We start from the raw sequence: 17,754 nt of genomic DNA, 5'->3' as shown, positions 1-17,754 counted from the left end.
TGAAGCTTTCTGATGCCATGCAGGACTGGGATGGACAAGTTGATACACAAATGCACACTTTTTTTTGCAAAAGTTCTATCAATAATTGTAAGGTACCCATTTCACACCAAAAACATGACAGCTTTCCCTGTTCAGCTGCTGAGTGCACACCTTTCAAAAGGATCATCAGGTTGGCTTGGAAGTTGTCTCCTGTGACTGGGAGGGACAAAAGACTGATAAGGTATTAGCCTGTAGCCTGTTTTCAAAAATACTCATCCAATGCATTTACAGAAGCCTCTTTCCGTATCTTTGAATACAAAAATTGCAACTACCATCTATTTGAATGAAAGAAATCTTCAGCACCACCTGTAATTGCACTTGTGTCCAACAAGAATTACTGAGATGGCAGCAGAAAGGTGGGCACCATCCACAGGGCAGAATTTAGGCCCTGCAGACTGTAGCCTTTCCATTCAGTTGGGGGGGGAGAGGGAGGAAGAAGCAACGTTACAAAAAATACATGCATAGACTAGAAATTTGGGGCATTACAAAATGAACTAATCAGAAATCCTTCCTCCTCCCAAAAGGATTTGTTATGGAAACAGCATATAATTTCATTCCAATACCACAAATTTGCCACTACATTAAAGAGCATTAGTGTTACTGAAGGATGAACAGTAAATCAGCATCCCCAGTTCTCCAGGCTATAGCTCTCTTCAGTGGAATGGATAGAGTAACTTGGTAATTCCCACTGCCTCCTCATTTCAGGCTATGAATATATCCTGTGAGGGACAGCAAAGTTGTTGACTAAGGAATGCCTTAACAAGTACTTCTAAACCAAGATACTTTGCAATACCACAGTTTTTGTTCTTACATTATCCATCTCATCAAGGACAAGAGGAGAACTGGGCAACACTGCTTCTTTTTAGACAGTGATACTGTCTCAAGAAAACATGGCACATCAGTTATACAGATGGTGCTGTAAAAAATCCTATCTGAATTCCCCAGAGCAGTGGATAGATTTGGTTTTAGAGAGAGGTAAAGCATCAGAGATCACTGCAACGTACCCATGCAAAGGACACCTCTGTACCATACTAGTAAAAAGTCTCAAATACCATTATGTGTTGAGAAAGAAAAGCATAAGAAAGTAGGGAAGTCTCACAGATGGCACCACTGCATTCAGTAATGACTGTGAGCTTTGCAAATTACCACATGGTGAAAGTTCACAAAAATTAGCAAACAAAAAAAAAGCAAGGCTTTGCTCTGTTATGAGTCGAGCCATTTAAATGATTATACTGTGCTCTCTAGTGTATTTATCAAAATAACCAAAACTTAGCATTGAATTCAGCTCTGCAATCTATGGAAAAATTCCTAAGCTTTGAAGAGGGCCCATATTTGTTGTAAACTGTGAACTACGAATATTAGCAACATTTTACTTCATAAATAAACTACAGTTCCATTACTGATCTTTCAAAAGTATTTTTTTTAAATTGGTCCTTCCATCCCTACCACAAATGCAAAGTCTCTATTACAATTAAATGTGTTCTCCCATGCATAAAGAAATCACATACATTCAGCTGCAAGAAGACAGATCAGTCAGAATGGCTTAATGTAATTATACATTGACCAAAAAGAATTCCATTGCAAATGAAACTGAATGGCTTGTAGTTCAGGTTATTAGCTGAATGCTGACCAGTACAATTTTAAATGCTAAAATATTGAAGAAGAAAAAAAAAATACTTGTGAAAAATGTGGAAAACATCTGAGAAAGCAGGAACTACGTTTATGTAAAACAAATTAAAAAATAATGAAAAAAAAAATCCATCATCTTGTCTCACGTCATTGGAGCAGATTTTTTTTAAGCTTCCCTTACTTCTCTACAGCTGTTTATGCATCACAATTTGAAAAAAGTAAACGTGCCAAAAGTCATTTACATCTTTCTCTAGCTCTACAGATTGAAATGCTGTATCAGCTTATAACACTGGAAATCAGAAATCAAGTGTCATAATTAGCCAGTCTTTCCTCAGAAAACCATGCTTACAGAATGGCACTTGGAACAATGAACATTAAAAAAAAAAAAGGTGTTGCACTGAAACATTTAAGAATGTGTTTAGTTTTCACAAAGCTGAAATCCTTCCATGAACATATCATTTAACTCTGGATTAACCAAGCAGTTCAAATTCAGGAAAACAAAACTATTTTACTCATTAAAATATTCTGACAATATTGCAACATAATCTGAGTGTCATTTCTGAGCAGTGAGAAAATCTTTTTTTTTTATTATTTTAGCAGGAAAGGGAGAAGAAAGGCTAAGTTTAGCGGACCCTTTTCTTTAACAACAACATCAAAAAAAACAACTGGTGTGCTTCTTTCTTCTCCGGCCATATAGCAGATCTCTTCTTGGATTTCACACCACCAACCATATACCCTGTCAGAGATCTTGAACAGTTTACATTACTTCTTTTGAAGGATTAATCCAGACCAGCCCAGAGATAAAAACCAAAATGCACAATGAATTCCTACACTGAATTCCAGCTTGTTACTGTGAACTCAACATAAGAAAAGAAAAAAGGAATCCCACACATCTTGTAGTATACACACTGCTTTCACACAGTATTTGAGTTAGTCAGAGGAATACGTAAAAGGACAAGATAGTTTTGTACAAAACCTCAATTTATTTCAGAGAAATTAAAAATATGGTATTTAATATATAAATTTCTATTCCTCTATAAATATAGATGATCTTGTGATAATGAACAGAAATAAATGCATACCAAATTCAAATAATTTTGCATTTCAGGGTATGGTAGCCATAGATAATGTTTATGAACCTAAATACAGGCATTTGTAATATAAAAAGTTTAAAACAATACAATCAGGAGAGAAGCATTCTGCTGGTTTTCATACAGAGGACTAAATATTCAAACGCATCTGTTGAAAGTTACATTTCATTTTTAACCTTTTTTTTTTCTTTTGTAACAAGAAGCACAATCCCACACACCCAGGAGAATACAAGGCAGTAGATATACTGCACACATGATACCAAATCTTTGTAGTATGTGATGTTATTACTGCACTCAAAAAAAAAAAAAAAAAAAGACAGCAGAGGCTCTTTAAGGACTAACATCCCACCAGAGTGCTTAGACATTCTGGTTTTCTGTTTTCCCTTCCTTTGTTTTTACTACTGAAAAAAATCATCACACCCTCATAATGTGTAATGAATTAAATGTCAATGAATTAAAATTCAGGGGAATGGCAATGGCTTAAATGCTTCCAAAATGAAGAGACAGCTTATGGATTTAATTAAAAAAAAAATCTGAATGCTGCATTTTATTCTGATGCTCTCTTTACTGAGCTCATATTTCCTGATCCTGTTTGCACTGAACCCTCTGCTAACCTCAGTAAACACCAGCAGGGCAGCAAGGCGTTCCAGGTAGTTCTCCCTCAACATTTTTGTTACCAGAAGAATGTGAACATGCACAAGCTGCCCCGTGATGACAGCAGGAGCTTCAACTGACTCCCGGGTTCAGATTTGCAGTTAGGCTTTAGTTTTTTCCTCCAAGGACTATGCACCTTGTGACGGACAAGGCCAATAATCTCATTTCTATAGGAGAACCCAGAGCGGACACCTCTCAGTTTTATGACCGAGAAAAAGTTCATTAGGTGGGTTTAAAAAAATTAAATATATATATATATTTTTTTTAAAAAAGGAAGTTTGTTGTATCTACATCCCCATTCACCTCTGAAGCCATCTGACATGCTACAGGTGCAGACGGTGTTAGACCTCAACTCCTGGCCAAAGCAAAACAAAACCTGCCAACTCTTTTTCAACTATGTGGTGCATTTAAATAAATTTAAAAAACGAGAAAGGGAAGCCAGCAGCCAGCCCCCCTTGTACAGGGCACCACGGCGATGCTCTCCTCTGAAAAAAGGCCGGACACACCTTCGGGCAGGACAGGCCATTGTTTCCCCCCCCCCTCCAAAAGAAGGGCCTGGCTCGGGCGCACAGGGCTTGGCTTCGCTGGGGACGGTCGAGGCATGGCGAAGCGCGGTCCCGCAGCATGGCCATGTCCCCGCGGCGTGGCCGGGTGGCTGTCCTGGCTGCCCTGTCCCCACCGTGGGGCAGGGAGGCCGTCAGGAAGCGGCGCTCCTCCCCAACCCCACCTCCACCTCCACATACCTCTGGCAGGCTGGGAGCAGCACCCAGCCCGTGTCAGGAGGCGCCCTAGGCAGTCACAGCCGCCTCAGTCCAGGCCCTGCTGTTCATGCAACTGAAACTCCAAGCAAAGCCATTACAAAACCTGTGGGGGGGAGAAGAAAGGGGGTTGTTTTGGTTTCTTTTGCCGGTAATTTTTTCCCCATCCTGCCCTACAAAATAAAAATCCAATGCCTTTTTTTTTTCTTTTTAAAAAAAGGGGAGGGCGAGGAAGCAAAATCTGCAAACAGGTTAAAAATGTCCTAAATAATTAAAAAAGTGAGACTTTTTGTAATTTAAATACAAATATACTTACAAAATCTTACAGAGGCTATTTACATCCCTCTCCCCCAACCTTACAGTACGTTCAGTTCCTACAGGAGACAGCGAGAGAGAGGAGAGAGGAGAGGAGGAGAAAAAAAACCCCAAGTCTGTCCCAAGCGCAGGAGTTTCCCACCTGACTTTTTCCTCTGCTCCCCGTCGCCTGCAGGACAACAAGCAGTCTGCAAAGTTTGAAGTTTGCCGGGGCTGGATAAGCGCGAGCGTGCGGCTGGTACCAGGGCACGGCGGGTGCTCTGCGGGCAGAGCCCGGGTCCTCCGCCCGCCCGGCCCCCCGGCCGGGGGTCTCAGACGGTGGTCTCACCCTGCTTGCTGTTGGTGAGCCTGGTGTAGAACTTCCTCCAGGAGTTCAGCGTTTTCCCCGACCAGATCCAGAAGCCCGAGGTGATGCCCACGATTAAGGTCATGAGATACTTGATCATGAAGACGGTGAAGTCAGGGCTCATGGGTGGGTGATGGCTGCTGTGGTTATTAGGACAGGGGATGGCATAGCTCTTACAGCTCTGCGTGACCCAGCTCCTTTCCCACTGTTCCCTAAAAGCTTGCTCATAAAAATAGCAGGCAATGACGATGGTGGCCGGCACCGTGTAGAGGACGCTGAAGATGCCTATCCTCACCATGAGCTTCTCCAGCTTTTCCGTCTTGGTGCCATCGTGCTTCATGATGGTCCGGATCCTGAAGAGGGACACAAAGCCGGCCAGCAGGAAGGAGGTGCCGATGAACAAGTAGACGAACAGGGGGGCCAGCACGAAGCCCCGCAGTGCATCCACGTTGTTGATGCCCACAAAGCAGACGCCGCTGAGCACGTCCCCGTCCACCTGCCCCAGGGCCAGGATGGTGATGGTCTTGATGGCCGGCACGGCCCAGGCGGCCAGGTGGAAGTACTGGGAGTTGGCCTCGATGGCCTCATGGCCCCACTTCATGCCGGCGGCCAGGAACCAGGTGAGGGAGAGGATGACCCACCAGATGGAGCTGGCCATGCCGAAGAAGTAGAGCATCATGAAGAGGATGGTGCAGCCCTCCCGCTTCGTGCCCTGCGCCACGGTCCGGGAGCCGTCCTCAGCGAAGCGCTCGTTGCAGACCACCCTCTCCTCCAGCAGGAAGCCGGCGATGTAGGCCACGGCCACGGCCGTGTAGCAGCCCGAGAGGAAGATGATGGGCCGCTCGGGGTAGCTGAACCGCTTCATGTCCACCAGGTAGGTGAGCACGGTGAAGAGGGTGGAGGCGCAGCAGAGCACCGACCAGATGCCGATCCAGGTGCGGGAGAAGCGCAGCTCCTCGGGCCCGAAGTACATGAGCCCGTAGAGGCGGCCGGGCTCGCAGGGTGCCCCGCAGTCCTTCTCGCCCAGGAAGCGGTAGTTCAGGTAAGAGGGCACCTTCAGCGCCCGCGGGCAGGAGAAGCGCCCGCGAGGCTCGCCGGGCCCCGAGCCCCCGGCCCCGCCGCCCCCGCGCTGGGGGTTGCTGGTCCAGCTCTCGGGGTGCAAGGCGGGCGTCGGGGTGCCGCGCTCGGAGGCGTTCTGCCCCACGCACAGCTCGCCGGCCCCGTGCACCGGGAACTTCTCGCAGCGCAGCGTGTCGGGCCACTGGAAGCCGAACTTGTTCATGAGGGCCTCGCAGCCCTGGCGGGCGCGCTCGCAGAGGGAGCGGCAGGGCGGCAGGGCCTGCTCCAGCACGGTGCAGACGGGCGCGTACATGGAGCAGAGGAAGAACTTGAGCTCGGCCGAGCACTGCACCTTGACCAGCGGGTAGAACTGGTGCACCTCCAGCCCCGCGTCCTCCTGGTTGGTGTGGCCCAGCAGGTTGGGCATGATGGTCTGGTTGTAGGCGATGTCGGTGCACAGCGGGATGGAGATGGGCTGGCAGTACCCGTGGTCCGGGATGGAGATGCCCCGCTCGCCGTTGTACTGCTGCGCGGGCGGCTGCCCCCCGGCCGGCAGCGCCGCCGCCCACAGCAGCAGCAGCGGCAGCAGCGGCACCGGCAGCAGCCGCCGGCACCGGCCGCCGCCAACTTCCCCGCCGCCCGCCGGCCCGCGCCGCTCGGCCATGCTCAGTCGCTGCCGGGCTCCCTCCGCCGCCGCCGCGCCGCTCCTCCGGGCCCCGAGCTGCGGCTCATGAAGGGAGCGGCGGGCAGGGACGGGGCAGCCCCGGCCGCCACTCGCGCTGCTGCCGCTGCCGCTGCCGCCCGCCCCGGCAGGCAGCGCCCGCCGCCCTCCCTCCGTGCCTGCCTCCCTCCCGCCGCCACCGCCTCCTAGCGCCGCCGCCGCCGCCGCCGCCCGACCATTTGTGCCGGCCCCCCGAGCCCGCGCGCCCTCCGACCGGTTTCCAGGCGCCCCGCAGTCTGCCTGCCCCGCCGGGGAGGGGCCTTGAAACCGACGCCGAAGTTTCCTGCGCAAGGGACCGGCTCCAGCGCCGCGCCCGGGGGCGGGCGCAAGGCGGCCGCGGGGCTGCCCCGCGCCGCGCACAAAGGCGGCGGGGCGGGACGGGGCGGGACGGGGCTGAGGGGGGGCCGGGACGGGCCTCCCCGCGTTGAGGCCCCGCAGGAGGGAGACGAGCTCGGAGGGGTTGGGGGGGACAGGGGGGGTCCCGTGGAGCGCGGGCGGGCGGCACAAAGGGCGGGCGAAGCCCCTCACAAAGCGGCCGCCGCACGCTCCCCTCAGCGCGCCCCCCGCCGCGGAGCCGCAGGGAGGGGAAGGGAAGGGAAGGGAAGGGAGAGGGGGGGCAAGTGGTGGCCGGAGGCTGGGCTGGGGGCACGGCATGCCGGGCATCGCCCCCCGGGGACGGCCGCCCTGCTCGTCCCGGCCCGGTCGGTGATTCCGAAGGGGCAGGGGGGCGGGGAACAATAACGGGGGTCGGTGCGGGGCTTACATCGAGGGGATCCGGTGGTTGCAGCAACTTGGGCTGTTTGAGAGCTGAGCCCGCGAGAGCCGCCTCAGAAACATGCAGCTGGTGGTGTGAGACAGCCAAAACCCACCTCCCTCCCTCCAGAGACATCTTAAGGATCTCAGTACTCAGTTATTGTCAGTATTTCATCTACGTGTTCCTCCTAGAGCATCTACAGCACTAGCCTAAAACACAAAATAATCACGAAAATAGGGCTTCCCAGCCCCTCTTCCCCCATCTGCCCAACACGCAGCTATTTGAGCTTAATTTAAGATGAATGCTGCGTGACCTGAAGTACCTCCCGTCAGGTTTTTAAAGTGCTCGCTATGTCCTGAGAAAGGAGGGTTTTGCCAAGTGAATGGGCATACAGTAATTGCCAACAATGGCCATTTCTTTGGCATGTCTAAGGCGCGTCCGCTGGTGCAGAATGGCCATTCTGTTGGTTCTCCCAAAGTGCGCAGCCTGGAAAAATGGTGGAGGCTGAGCAGGGGATTTACTGGGCTCGCTGGAATTCAAGAAGAATAATAAACTGTGCTCCTGGAGGTGAGGAAGATCCCAGTACATTTTCTAAACACTCAGTAACCAAGCCTCTGTGTCGTGGACATGAATGTCCTCGTATTTGTCTGACTGTTAATGCTGCCTTTCAGAGCAGAACCAGGCACGAAACTTCCCTGGACAGCTGTCTTGGTTCTCTGCGGCATGCTACGACCCTCTTCCCTTATAGGCTAATGGGCTGCAAAAATCCATTAGGAATAAGACAAGCCTAGCATGTACTTCTAGCTGTCATAGGCAGCAAGGGTTAATAAAAGACATCCGTATTTCTTGGATAGCTGCAGATAAAATTTGGGCCTGCTATTTAGGCCACTTTCTTTCTCCCAGCAGTGCTGTCCCACATTCAAACTAATTAAGAGCAAGATCTGTGCTGTATAACGACCGCCGGAGCAGGATCATGTTTGGAAATTGCCCAACCTTAAATATGTTGATTGCTGATGTCCTCATTTACTGAGGTTCATTGAGTTCTGTCAAGAGCTCTCTTCTCCGAGGACTTCAGTTCAAAAGTGATGAGCACAAATGCTGTCTCTTTCCATCTCCTGCTGAAAAAGGTTTGATTCCTTGTATAACATATTTACTGTTTTAATCTAGAGATTTTCCTCTTCACATCTGCCTCAGTAATTAAAATTACCAACTCCTTCCTACCACAAAACCTAATTTATATTCAGCCTTAAATGATAGTATTGTTTTCCTATTCATTCTAAAATAATTGAACGCTGAATCTTTGGATAAGAATAGATATTATGCACACTCTTTCACAGAGAAAATAAGCGTGAATTTCTAGCCAGTGTCAGGAAGACTCTGTGGCTTTCCACATGTGGTTTCCACACCTGGGGATGCATCGCAGAATCCAGGAAAGGCAGTTAAGACATGCAAGTCCATCCTCAGTTGGCTTAAATTCTCTCTACAGGGGTCTGCATTTGAAATATTTATGAAATGCTCAGTTCTCAAACTGGGGGGAAAAAATACAGTGAAAAGTCACTAAGTTGCTGTGTGCTGCAAGCCAGAAATGTGTTCTATTAGAAGGATCGGTGCATGCAGGACAAGGTTTGTACTTACAGGTAATATCTTTTATCAGAGCAACTGGTATGGAAGGGAAAATAGACAAATTTGGGGGTTTACAAGCCATTTTTCGCAGTTCTGAAGAAGTAGCTACTAATGTTAAATGCAACTTGGGAACAACTGCTTAGAGCTCAGATATGGATATATCAGTGAGAGCAGCTTAGAAAGGAGAAGTAGAAGCTGGAACGGATGGGGTGTTGGGGGGGGGGGAGAGCAAGGACTAAGAGCTGTTAAGTCCATGAATGTTCCTAGGACTTGTTGGTTTTAACTGTTTAATGGATTTTCACCTAACAGAAGATTTCCTATGTGGAAAGAATCTTCCCAGAAGCACTTGTCCTACATTTCAAGCACCCCAAACCACAAAACTCATCATTAGGAACATTATTCTCTGTGGCCCAAAACAGCAGGTCCATTTAAACCATGCCTGAGCAAGAAACAAAAAATGTGTTGATGCCTATCTGCTACTACTGCAACAAATACCCCCTGCCACCAACCCATCAGCATCCTCTGATATTCCCTTTGCAGTTCCAGAAATGTAATGTACTTTGTCCTGTGTGTCACTGTGCTGCCAGTGAGTGAAAGTTTCCCACAAAACAAGACATTCACCCCCTGCATCCATCACCCTCTTAACTCTCTCTGAAACAACAGACCATCAGGTAATTGTCTCTCCTTTTTGCTTAGCTTATAAATGCCATTTTTCCTCCCATCCACCTGTATGATTAACATCCTCTTTATTCTACAGATACCACCTTCTTCCTTTCCAAGCTGGCTTAATACCTGTAGTAAATCTTACTTGAAATTAGTAAATCTTAAGCAATCATTCTTAAGTGAAAGCTGCAGCTTGCATTTGTAACCTGAAGAAAAGCTTATAGGGCCCAAAAGCCAAGATACTGCTCCTTTTGTAGTATTACCTACTACCCGAGTACTGCACATCACATCCACAGGAGAATATCACTGTGTACGTCTTGTTCTTGTAGTGATTCCTTAGGTATTCACCAGGAGTGACTTAGAGAGAGGAGACAGGACTGAATGCTACCTTTGCTTGGTTCAGTACAACAGTCATCATGTTCTTACACAGGCATATTGAGCTTTTGTTGAAGGACAGGCACTCTTCCCCCTCGCCATGGAAATTCCATGCTAAAAGGAGTGAAAACTCAGACGTTAAAGTCATACCTTAAAATGAATTTCAGCTTTTTTACTTCAAAACAATGTCCTATTGTTAATTAGAGTTGCCACTAGGGGAAATTAGGAGCTTGGCGGGAGGGAGGAGTACCAGATTTTGTCCTCAACCCTCTGTGTAACTAGGCTTCAGAACTAGGATGATAAAACACAGGAATTTTGCTTTCTGCCCATTGTAGGTGCTTACAGTCTCCATCTTGCATTGTTTCTATCCCAGTTGCATCGTCACTGTGCTGCTGTCAGCAGGGTGCCTTTTTGTACTTTTTTACTTGTTATGAGGAAAGGGATGAAAACACAAATATTTGGAGAAAAACAAACAAAAAAAATCATGAAGCTGTCAAATTATTAATTATGGGAAGAAATTAAGAAAAAAGTAGTTACACTATTTTCTTGTTTTCCTGTAAGTGATTGGCAGAAATAGGATAGAGTAAAAGTTTCCACAGCATTTTAGGAAAACTTGTTTTTCTAGAGGAAATTATTCAGCTTTATATCACAGACCTATGCTGCATATAGCCAGATATGCAATACAGCCACAAACTGTATGTGTGGTAAGGTTAGTAACCACCCAAATGAATGAAATCTAAAGACAGATGGTTACATAAATGTATGTTTGTCCACTAAATAAAAGCAAAAGATATACTCAGCTAACTACCTTTTAAGTTGATGATTTGGATTTCAAATGAGGGTTTAGAAGTCTGGTCATCCTAGTACAATGTGGCAAGTTAAATGTGGAATGATTTTTGTTTGATGCTGAACATGAATCTTGCCTGATAAGAACAGTTAAGATTTTTAGATTCACATTCATGAAGCCTCTCAGAGTGACCTAGGGGGTTCCACATGAAACAATACAGGTCCACAGTTTCAGGTGAGTCTCATTACAGCATCTCACTCCTCAGTGCTGGCAACACACATCACATCAAGTCCTCACTGTGCACAGACAAGGATGCTTGCTGGAGAATCAGTATGAACAATATAAATGCTGTGAAATGAAGGACAGGTGATTACAGTGTCGTACATCTGGAACTGTAACATAAAACAGGGTACCTCCTTCCATTGCCATATTAAAGCTACCATATATTTCTGATGATAAAATCCTTAATCCAGATGATACAGACTCCGTAAACTAAGTTGTGTGATCCTCAAAGATGACACAGAGATCTACAGATTTCTCCATAAAATTCTGGAGAAAAATTATCCAGGCAAGACTCCCAACCAGCTTTTACACTTGCATAGTAAGATATATTTCACTTTGCAACATGCCAATGACATAGCCATCTTCCCCAAGGCCATGAGCCATAGCATCTCGTAGATTTAGTTTTGCCAGAAGAATAAAATCCTGAAAATTTAAAAGCCTACCTTGAACATTGACTGTTTCTTGGAACATCTAGGAAGCTCTTGGAAACATGCCTCTGCTGACAGAAATAACAAACACATGCAGTGACTGGCAAAGAAAATCGGTAGGAGCTGAACACGAGCCCTAGGTGATGGTGCCGCCAGAGTACTTACTGCAGCGAAGCATCTCTTGGCTCTACAGCCAAGTGCCCAGAATGCCTTTGCAGCGCAGAGGCAGTGGTTATTAACAGGCATTTGACAAGATATAAAGTAATTCTCTTACCAGCAGCTGGCCCAGGTCATCTTATCCTCAGATTTCTCCCAGATGGCTCTATATGTGTCTTTTATTAATTGGCTGTAATAGTTTGTGATTGTCAATTTAGGTAAAAATTGTACTGTATTTGTATTTGGGGGTTGTGGAATGGGAGAAAGAGAGTAGAAATGCAGCTCTAGCACTGAAGTCGATGGTAATTTACTCCTGCTGTGTGACACCTATTGTAACCCAAACTCCTACGGCGTAGCATGGGCTAGGAATAAAGAGCAATCTCTGACTAGCACTCGTGTAAATCAGACCCCCGTAACAGTGATTTTATGTGCTTTAAAGAGGCACAAGGAGAAACGCTATGCACAGTCAGAGCGGACTACAAAGAGTCTCTTCCTCCCAATACCCACAGCATTTTTTTCCCTAACACTGTTTATTCAAGATAGATTGAGTATGTGGAGATTTGATTTTGTTTTCTTTTCTGTTCAGAAGAAATGTAGATGATCCCTTGCAAATTAAAGCCGCATGTTGCCTGCCTTTCCTGACATGTTCTGCGCCTGGGTGAGAGGCGCAGGGGCTGCTCTCTGCTGCTGGAAGAAGTTTTCCGGAGAATGAGACAAAGTCACAGCTCTTAAAAGGGCAATTGCAGAGCACAGCTCGTTTTGTTCAGAGGAAATGTGAATATTTTTACTCTCCTTTCATTTCTCTTTCTTAGGTGAATTCTCCTACAGTTGCGTACAGTGCCTGAGAACAGCACAGTCTCTCTCTTGTTCCTCGCACACAGAGATGCTGATTTAAGGGCCTGAGCCTGCAATCCTTACTCCCAAGAGCAGACCTGCTGCTTTCATCGATGCAGGGGAAGTGAGAAGAACTTTAAAAGGCTGGGATGCAAGGAGAAATTACATGATGAGTTCTAACTACTTTTCCACACTGCTTTTGCCATGCTTTAAGTACCTTTCTTTTAATGAAATTACTCCCTATTTACACTGATGCAAATGAAATTAAGACCATATTTTCTGAATTAGTATTTCATGATACACAAATGTAAAAGGTTTGTGTGTAAGGTCGGGGGATAGAGCAGAGGAAAGATTTTCTTCTTTGTCTTTCAGGTGTGCATGCATTTTCCATGAATGTTACTGAGAGAATGAGCAGGATGAGGTCAAAGCCGGGAGTAATTCACAGCCTGCTTCTGCCTTTATCCATGGAATGTGGCTTGGTACAGTCTAGAAGAGAATCTCAGCTTTCACTTTAAAAGAAATCTTTTGGGCTTTTGCTTTACTTTGGAAAGATAGCTTTAAATATTTAACCAGTGTAAACAGAGGCAAACTGCCCAGAAAGATTGAAAAGTCAGAGCCATTAGGATCTGCTTGTAAGCATTTATTCTCCCCTGAATACATTTTTCTCCATATAAGAGGAGTCAGCTGTATTTTGAAGTGAATTCTTTTCAGAAACTTTGGGCTGGTTTTGTGAACGGAATTTTCCTCAGGATAGAGAAGAGCAGTTTTCTAGGCCTTCCCCCAGTTCTGCAGCTGGCTTTTCCAGTTAGAATTTCATCTGCTCTCTGATGCTGGCTGCACAGCCACTTCTTGACACGCCAGCACCTCCAGGAGTATTTAGGATATCACGCATGGGCCCCATATAAACCATCCTTAGCCTAATTCCATGGTGTTCAAGGAGGAGAAAAAGAAGCACTTCAGAAAGTCTCACAGTTCATGGCAGTGAATGTTACCTTAAGGGTGATGAGGTCTAACTCCCTGTTGTCACGGGTGGTCATTCTGTACAGTCCACATGTGCAATAACAACATAAAGTCCAAACTCAAAGCATTCAAGCCTCTCATCCGCCAGTGCCCCTGTCAGAACATTAAACCATTGCACATCAGTGTGCATTTGGACTCTTTCCTTCTAGATTTCATGACATCTCTGTTTTCCATAGTGAATAACATAACTGTATATTTTTTTTCTGGATTTGGAATGCCTGTGGAAACCCACACATTTGCTATTTGCAGGAATGATTAATGTAATTTTAGGTACTTTCATACTGCATTGCTGACATTAAGAAAACTATCGCATAGTTCCTAGAACTGTAGGCTGTCAGGACAAGCCACGTCATCTCAGTGTCCCAGGCGTTGTGTTCCCCTCTGGCCGCATACTGAATGCAGGATCTGAGTCAAGGTTTTGTTCCACACCTCAGACTCGGATCCAGGTTGCCCTCAGCTAGGGCAACTGCTGGCTTTATTAATCTCTAACATCCAGAAGATCCTGGTTTGCTTGTGTACCTCCGTATTTTCAGAGGAAAACACCTCTTTTTCCCACTGGTATTGTTACTGGAATACCACTTTTTCTCAGGGGTATTCCAGTAACAGCACTGCAAGGGAAAGTCCATCCTTACATACCCTACCGGGAAAGTGAGGCAGATGAGGGATTCTTGTTTGCTCTTCATGTCTGGAAGCTCTTTAATTCATGAGGAAGGACATAAAAATAAGTACATAAAAATAAGAACACTGAACGGAAAGTGGGGAAGGGAAAAGAAGGATTTTCTACCTCATGGCTCTTAAGTGTTATCCTCAATTAATTTTGCATTCATTGTTAAAATTCAAGAAGCACTTTACTGATGTGATTCTTTTGGGTGTTTTCTGTTGCTCTGCCATTTTCTCTAGATAGACAAAAAACCATAGTATTTCTGCAAAGCCATTGAGTTTTTATATTTGTATTTATATATGTTTTTAAGGTTGTATAGCTTCTTCTTGGATACATCTTACCTTTTAAAACGGGCAGATTTTGATTAAAATATATTAATATAACAAGATATTTGCTTAAAAGTCTGTAATAGAATGTACTGTGTCTACATGTACATCCTTCCAAGTACATATGTAACTGCAGTTTAGAGCTGGAGGTCGAGATCTTCCTTTTGGAGGAGAAAGGCTGGCAGCAGGTCATCCTAAACTTTATCTATACCACTGCCCCAACTAGCAAAAGGGTTTGCCAAACGGCTTTAGGAAGAACCATTTCCCTTCTTCTTACACGTGATGCATCTGTGGCTTCCAAGTTGCATGATAGAAACTTTTCACAGTTGCAACTGATTTGCAGTAGCAGTTCCATAGGCTGCTGTGAGACCACAGCCTTGAACCAATGTCTGTGGGATATGCCAGCCAGTATTATTTCTGCCATTCATTAAAAACCTTTGTTCCCACATAAAGTGCGAGATAGCAGCAGATTTAAAGATGCTTCAAATCTAAGCAAGACTAATTCTCAGAAAATGCAGCACTCAGAATGCCAAGGAAAGGATGTTTCTTAAACCTAATTGTTTTACCATGTCTACTTTGCCACTTCTCTTACTTTTTTTTTTTTTTTTTTTTTTTCCTTTTGAAATGCTCAGCACTAGGGATATGGAGCTTAAAGGCTTGTCTGTTTCGGAAAAAAAGTGCCAATATTAAACTAACCCCCTGTGTAGACACTCTTATTTCAGTTTAAAAGTGCCTTTCATGGAATTAGCAAGTTGATTCCTTGCTGACATAAGCTTAATCAATATGAGGCACTCAGGCTGATGCAAATTTATCTCCATGATGGGGTTGCACCAATTTCTCTACATCTCTTTCAAAAACCATTTAGTTAGATCAGTTGTTTCTTCAAATGGGCAAGTATGCACTCATTGAAGATGTGCAGTACAACATTGTTGCAGGCTAAAAAATGAATTGCTTTAGTAATATGTAAATAAATCTTTGCTTTTGTACAGTGCTGTCCATTAGAGTTCTTTAAGCTGCAGATATCAATAAACTTGGAGCAGCTTTGCATCGGTGTTCTTAATCCCTGTTTTCTAAATGCAGGAACTTAAACACGGAGAAACAAAGCATGTTTCCAAGGTCAGGAAAAAAAGTGTATGGTAAAGCCGAAGAGAAAATGGAGGCACATAGTTTCAGAAAGAGGTCAAGGGACCTTTCAGGGACCTTATACTTAAAAGGTGCTGGTGCCCATGCTTTCTGGTAATTGGCCCTTTAAAGTCAGCTCACCAGAGCTGGACTGATATATCCCAGAATAACTAGTCTGTAATCTCTCATTTGAGTTTTGTAAATACAGGTCTGACTTCTTCTTTCTGAATGATGATCCGCCCTTGTAATAAAATCACCACCTCAATAAATATTTATTTCTAGTGGTATCCTCATTTAGCTATAAATATAGACACTCTAATCTCAAATTCTGAGGCAAAAAGGATATTCTACCACTTGTTATGGCTATACCAAGTATATTTTTTCTAGAGATAAACATTTCAAATATTACTCTCTGAGCAGGGCTTTTTAGACTAGGAAGAGGAACACAATGACAGTATTTATATAGTACTATCATCCATTTCTGGAAAAATGGTCATGGTCCAAACAACCATTCCATCTGCTCTTTATTAAAGCAAGTTTATTAGTCTGAAGTCCTGTAAGTGATGGTTCTGGTCACAAACTAAACCATCCATTAGCTCTGTTGGAAAAAAAAAAAAGATGACAAAGTCAGGTCTGATGAGCTTGAACTGATCTCCTCAGATCAGGCCTAGTTTCAGATGAAGAGAATAATGCTATGGTACAAATAATGGAAACATAACTGTGCAGTACAAACTGTGCAGTACAAATGCTGTATATAATTAATGCAATTAAAAAGGGAAGCTTGAGACAAAAGCAGTTTAAAAATATTTGCAGATCTGTCAAGTCTTCCTGTGCCCCTGCTCCCAAAGCACCTGGACACATCGTCACCTCAAAATCTCTAACGTATTTGTTCTGAAAGATAAAAGCACTGCTCTGTCTTCATTTTGGAGAGGGAAATCTAAGGCAGAAAGAGATGAAAATGGCCTGTTCAAAGTCAGGTAGGAAGTCTGTGTTAGCAAAGGGAATTTAACCTAAAGCTGGCACACACACTTTTTCCTGAGGCCTGTTTTTCCTGCCCAGAAAGCTTTGGAGGGCTGTGAATCACAATTGTTTTAAAGTCCCTGATGGTCCCACACTTCATCCCACTCCCCCCATCCCAACCCCTGCTGCATGCTGCGGCACTGCCAGGCAGCATGAAGAAGGAGAGCAGTGCACTGCTCCAGCTGAAGGCTTTACACTAAACCTAGTGCCCTCCCAGCTGCACCAGTTCCCTTCTCCAGCTCTGGGCTAGCACAGGGGGCTGGTGCCAGCAGAGGGGAAGGGGAAGTCATGAGCTGGAAGATGGGAGGGGAGGGGATGGCTCTGGGCAGCAAGAGCTCCGGCTTTGGTGGTTTCATGAAAGTGGGCAATCATGAAATTGCAGCTTGGGCTGCACCTTCAGAAAGGAAATGTAGTCATTAGTTATTCTGAATGGAAAAATAAATAAACAAATCTGGACCAACCACTGAGGTGATAAATATGGGGAGCAATCCCTCTGTTTTTTCTTCCAGTCCTGCAGATGAAACCAGCAGATTGAGGGGGACCTGGGAGTGGAAAAGGACTGGAGTCACCTTGATGCTGACTGCCCTGAAAAGAGAGGTGACAGGACTGGAGGCCATCATTTATCACCTCTCCCCCGCTGTGTATGGCAGGGCTCTTTAAAATGGATTTATTTAAAGTCACAGTCTTGGTCTGTAGCCAGGCTATCACCTTAAACTGTATTCTCTCATAGTAGCATGCAAGCTTCTTAATGTATCTTCTCTTATCTTAAAAACAATCAATATGACAGATGGAAGTCCTGACTAAGCATTGTTATGTTCATTTACTTGCTTCGCTGCCAGTTTCCTCACCCTACCTCCCTTGTAGGCTCTAACTAACAAATGTTGCTCTCGGCATGCTGTTGTCGATAGCCATTTAAATACCCACTAGGCTGTGTAGGCAGCACAGACATTGCTGGTTAATAGGGAGGGAAGCCCCAAGGACAGGGCTGTGTAGCAGACCTGCCATCTCCACTGATCTGGGTAGCAGAACACTGCTTTTAAAGTGGCTGTGCCCCTCTGTTGCTGTGAGGGGATAGCTGCTAGACACTGAGG

General features: G+C 45.4%; 1 protein-coding gene across 1 annotated transcript; it reads right to left on the bottom strand.

Annotated features, from left to right (window-relative positions):
* Positions 1 to 2,326: 2,326 nt before the first annotated feature.
* On the bottom strand, positions 2,327 to 6,649 carry FZD1 (frizzled class receptor 1). The gene is made up of 2 exons (XM_035545437.2): positions 4,629 to 6,649; positions 2,327 to 4,277 (listed from the first exon to the last, which is right to left on the bottom strand). Exon 1 carries the CDS (start codon positions 6,553 to 6,555, stop codon positions 4,798 to 4,800), a length of 1,758 nt encoding a protein of 585 aa, XP_035401330.1. The 5' UTR covers positions 6,556 to 6,649; the 3' UTR covers positions 2,327 to 4,277; positions 4,629 to 4,797.
* Between the last annotated feature and the right edge of the window lie 11,105 nt (positions 6,650 to 17,754).

The sequence above is a fragment of the Cygnus atratus genome, chromosome 2, assembly GCF_013377495.2.
Source record: "Cygnus atratus isolate AKBS03 ecotype Queensland, Australia chromosome 2, CAtr_DNAZoo_HiC_assembly, whole genome shotgun sequence".
In the NCBI taxonomy this organism is placed as follows: domain Eukaryota; kingdom Metazoa; phylum Chordata; class Aves; order Anseriformes; family Anatidae; genus Cygnus; species Cygnus atratus.
The sequence above is the reverse complement of the archived record's forward strand: the minus strand, read 5'-3'. Positions and strand labels throughout refer to the sequence as shown.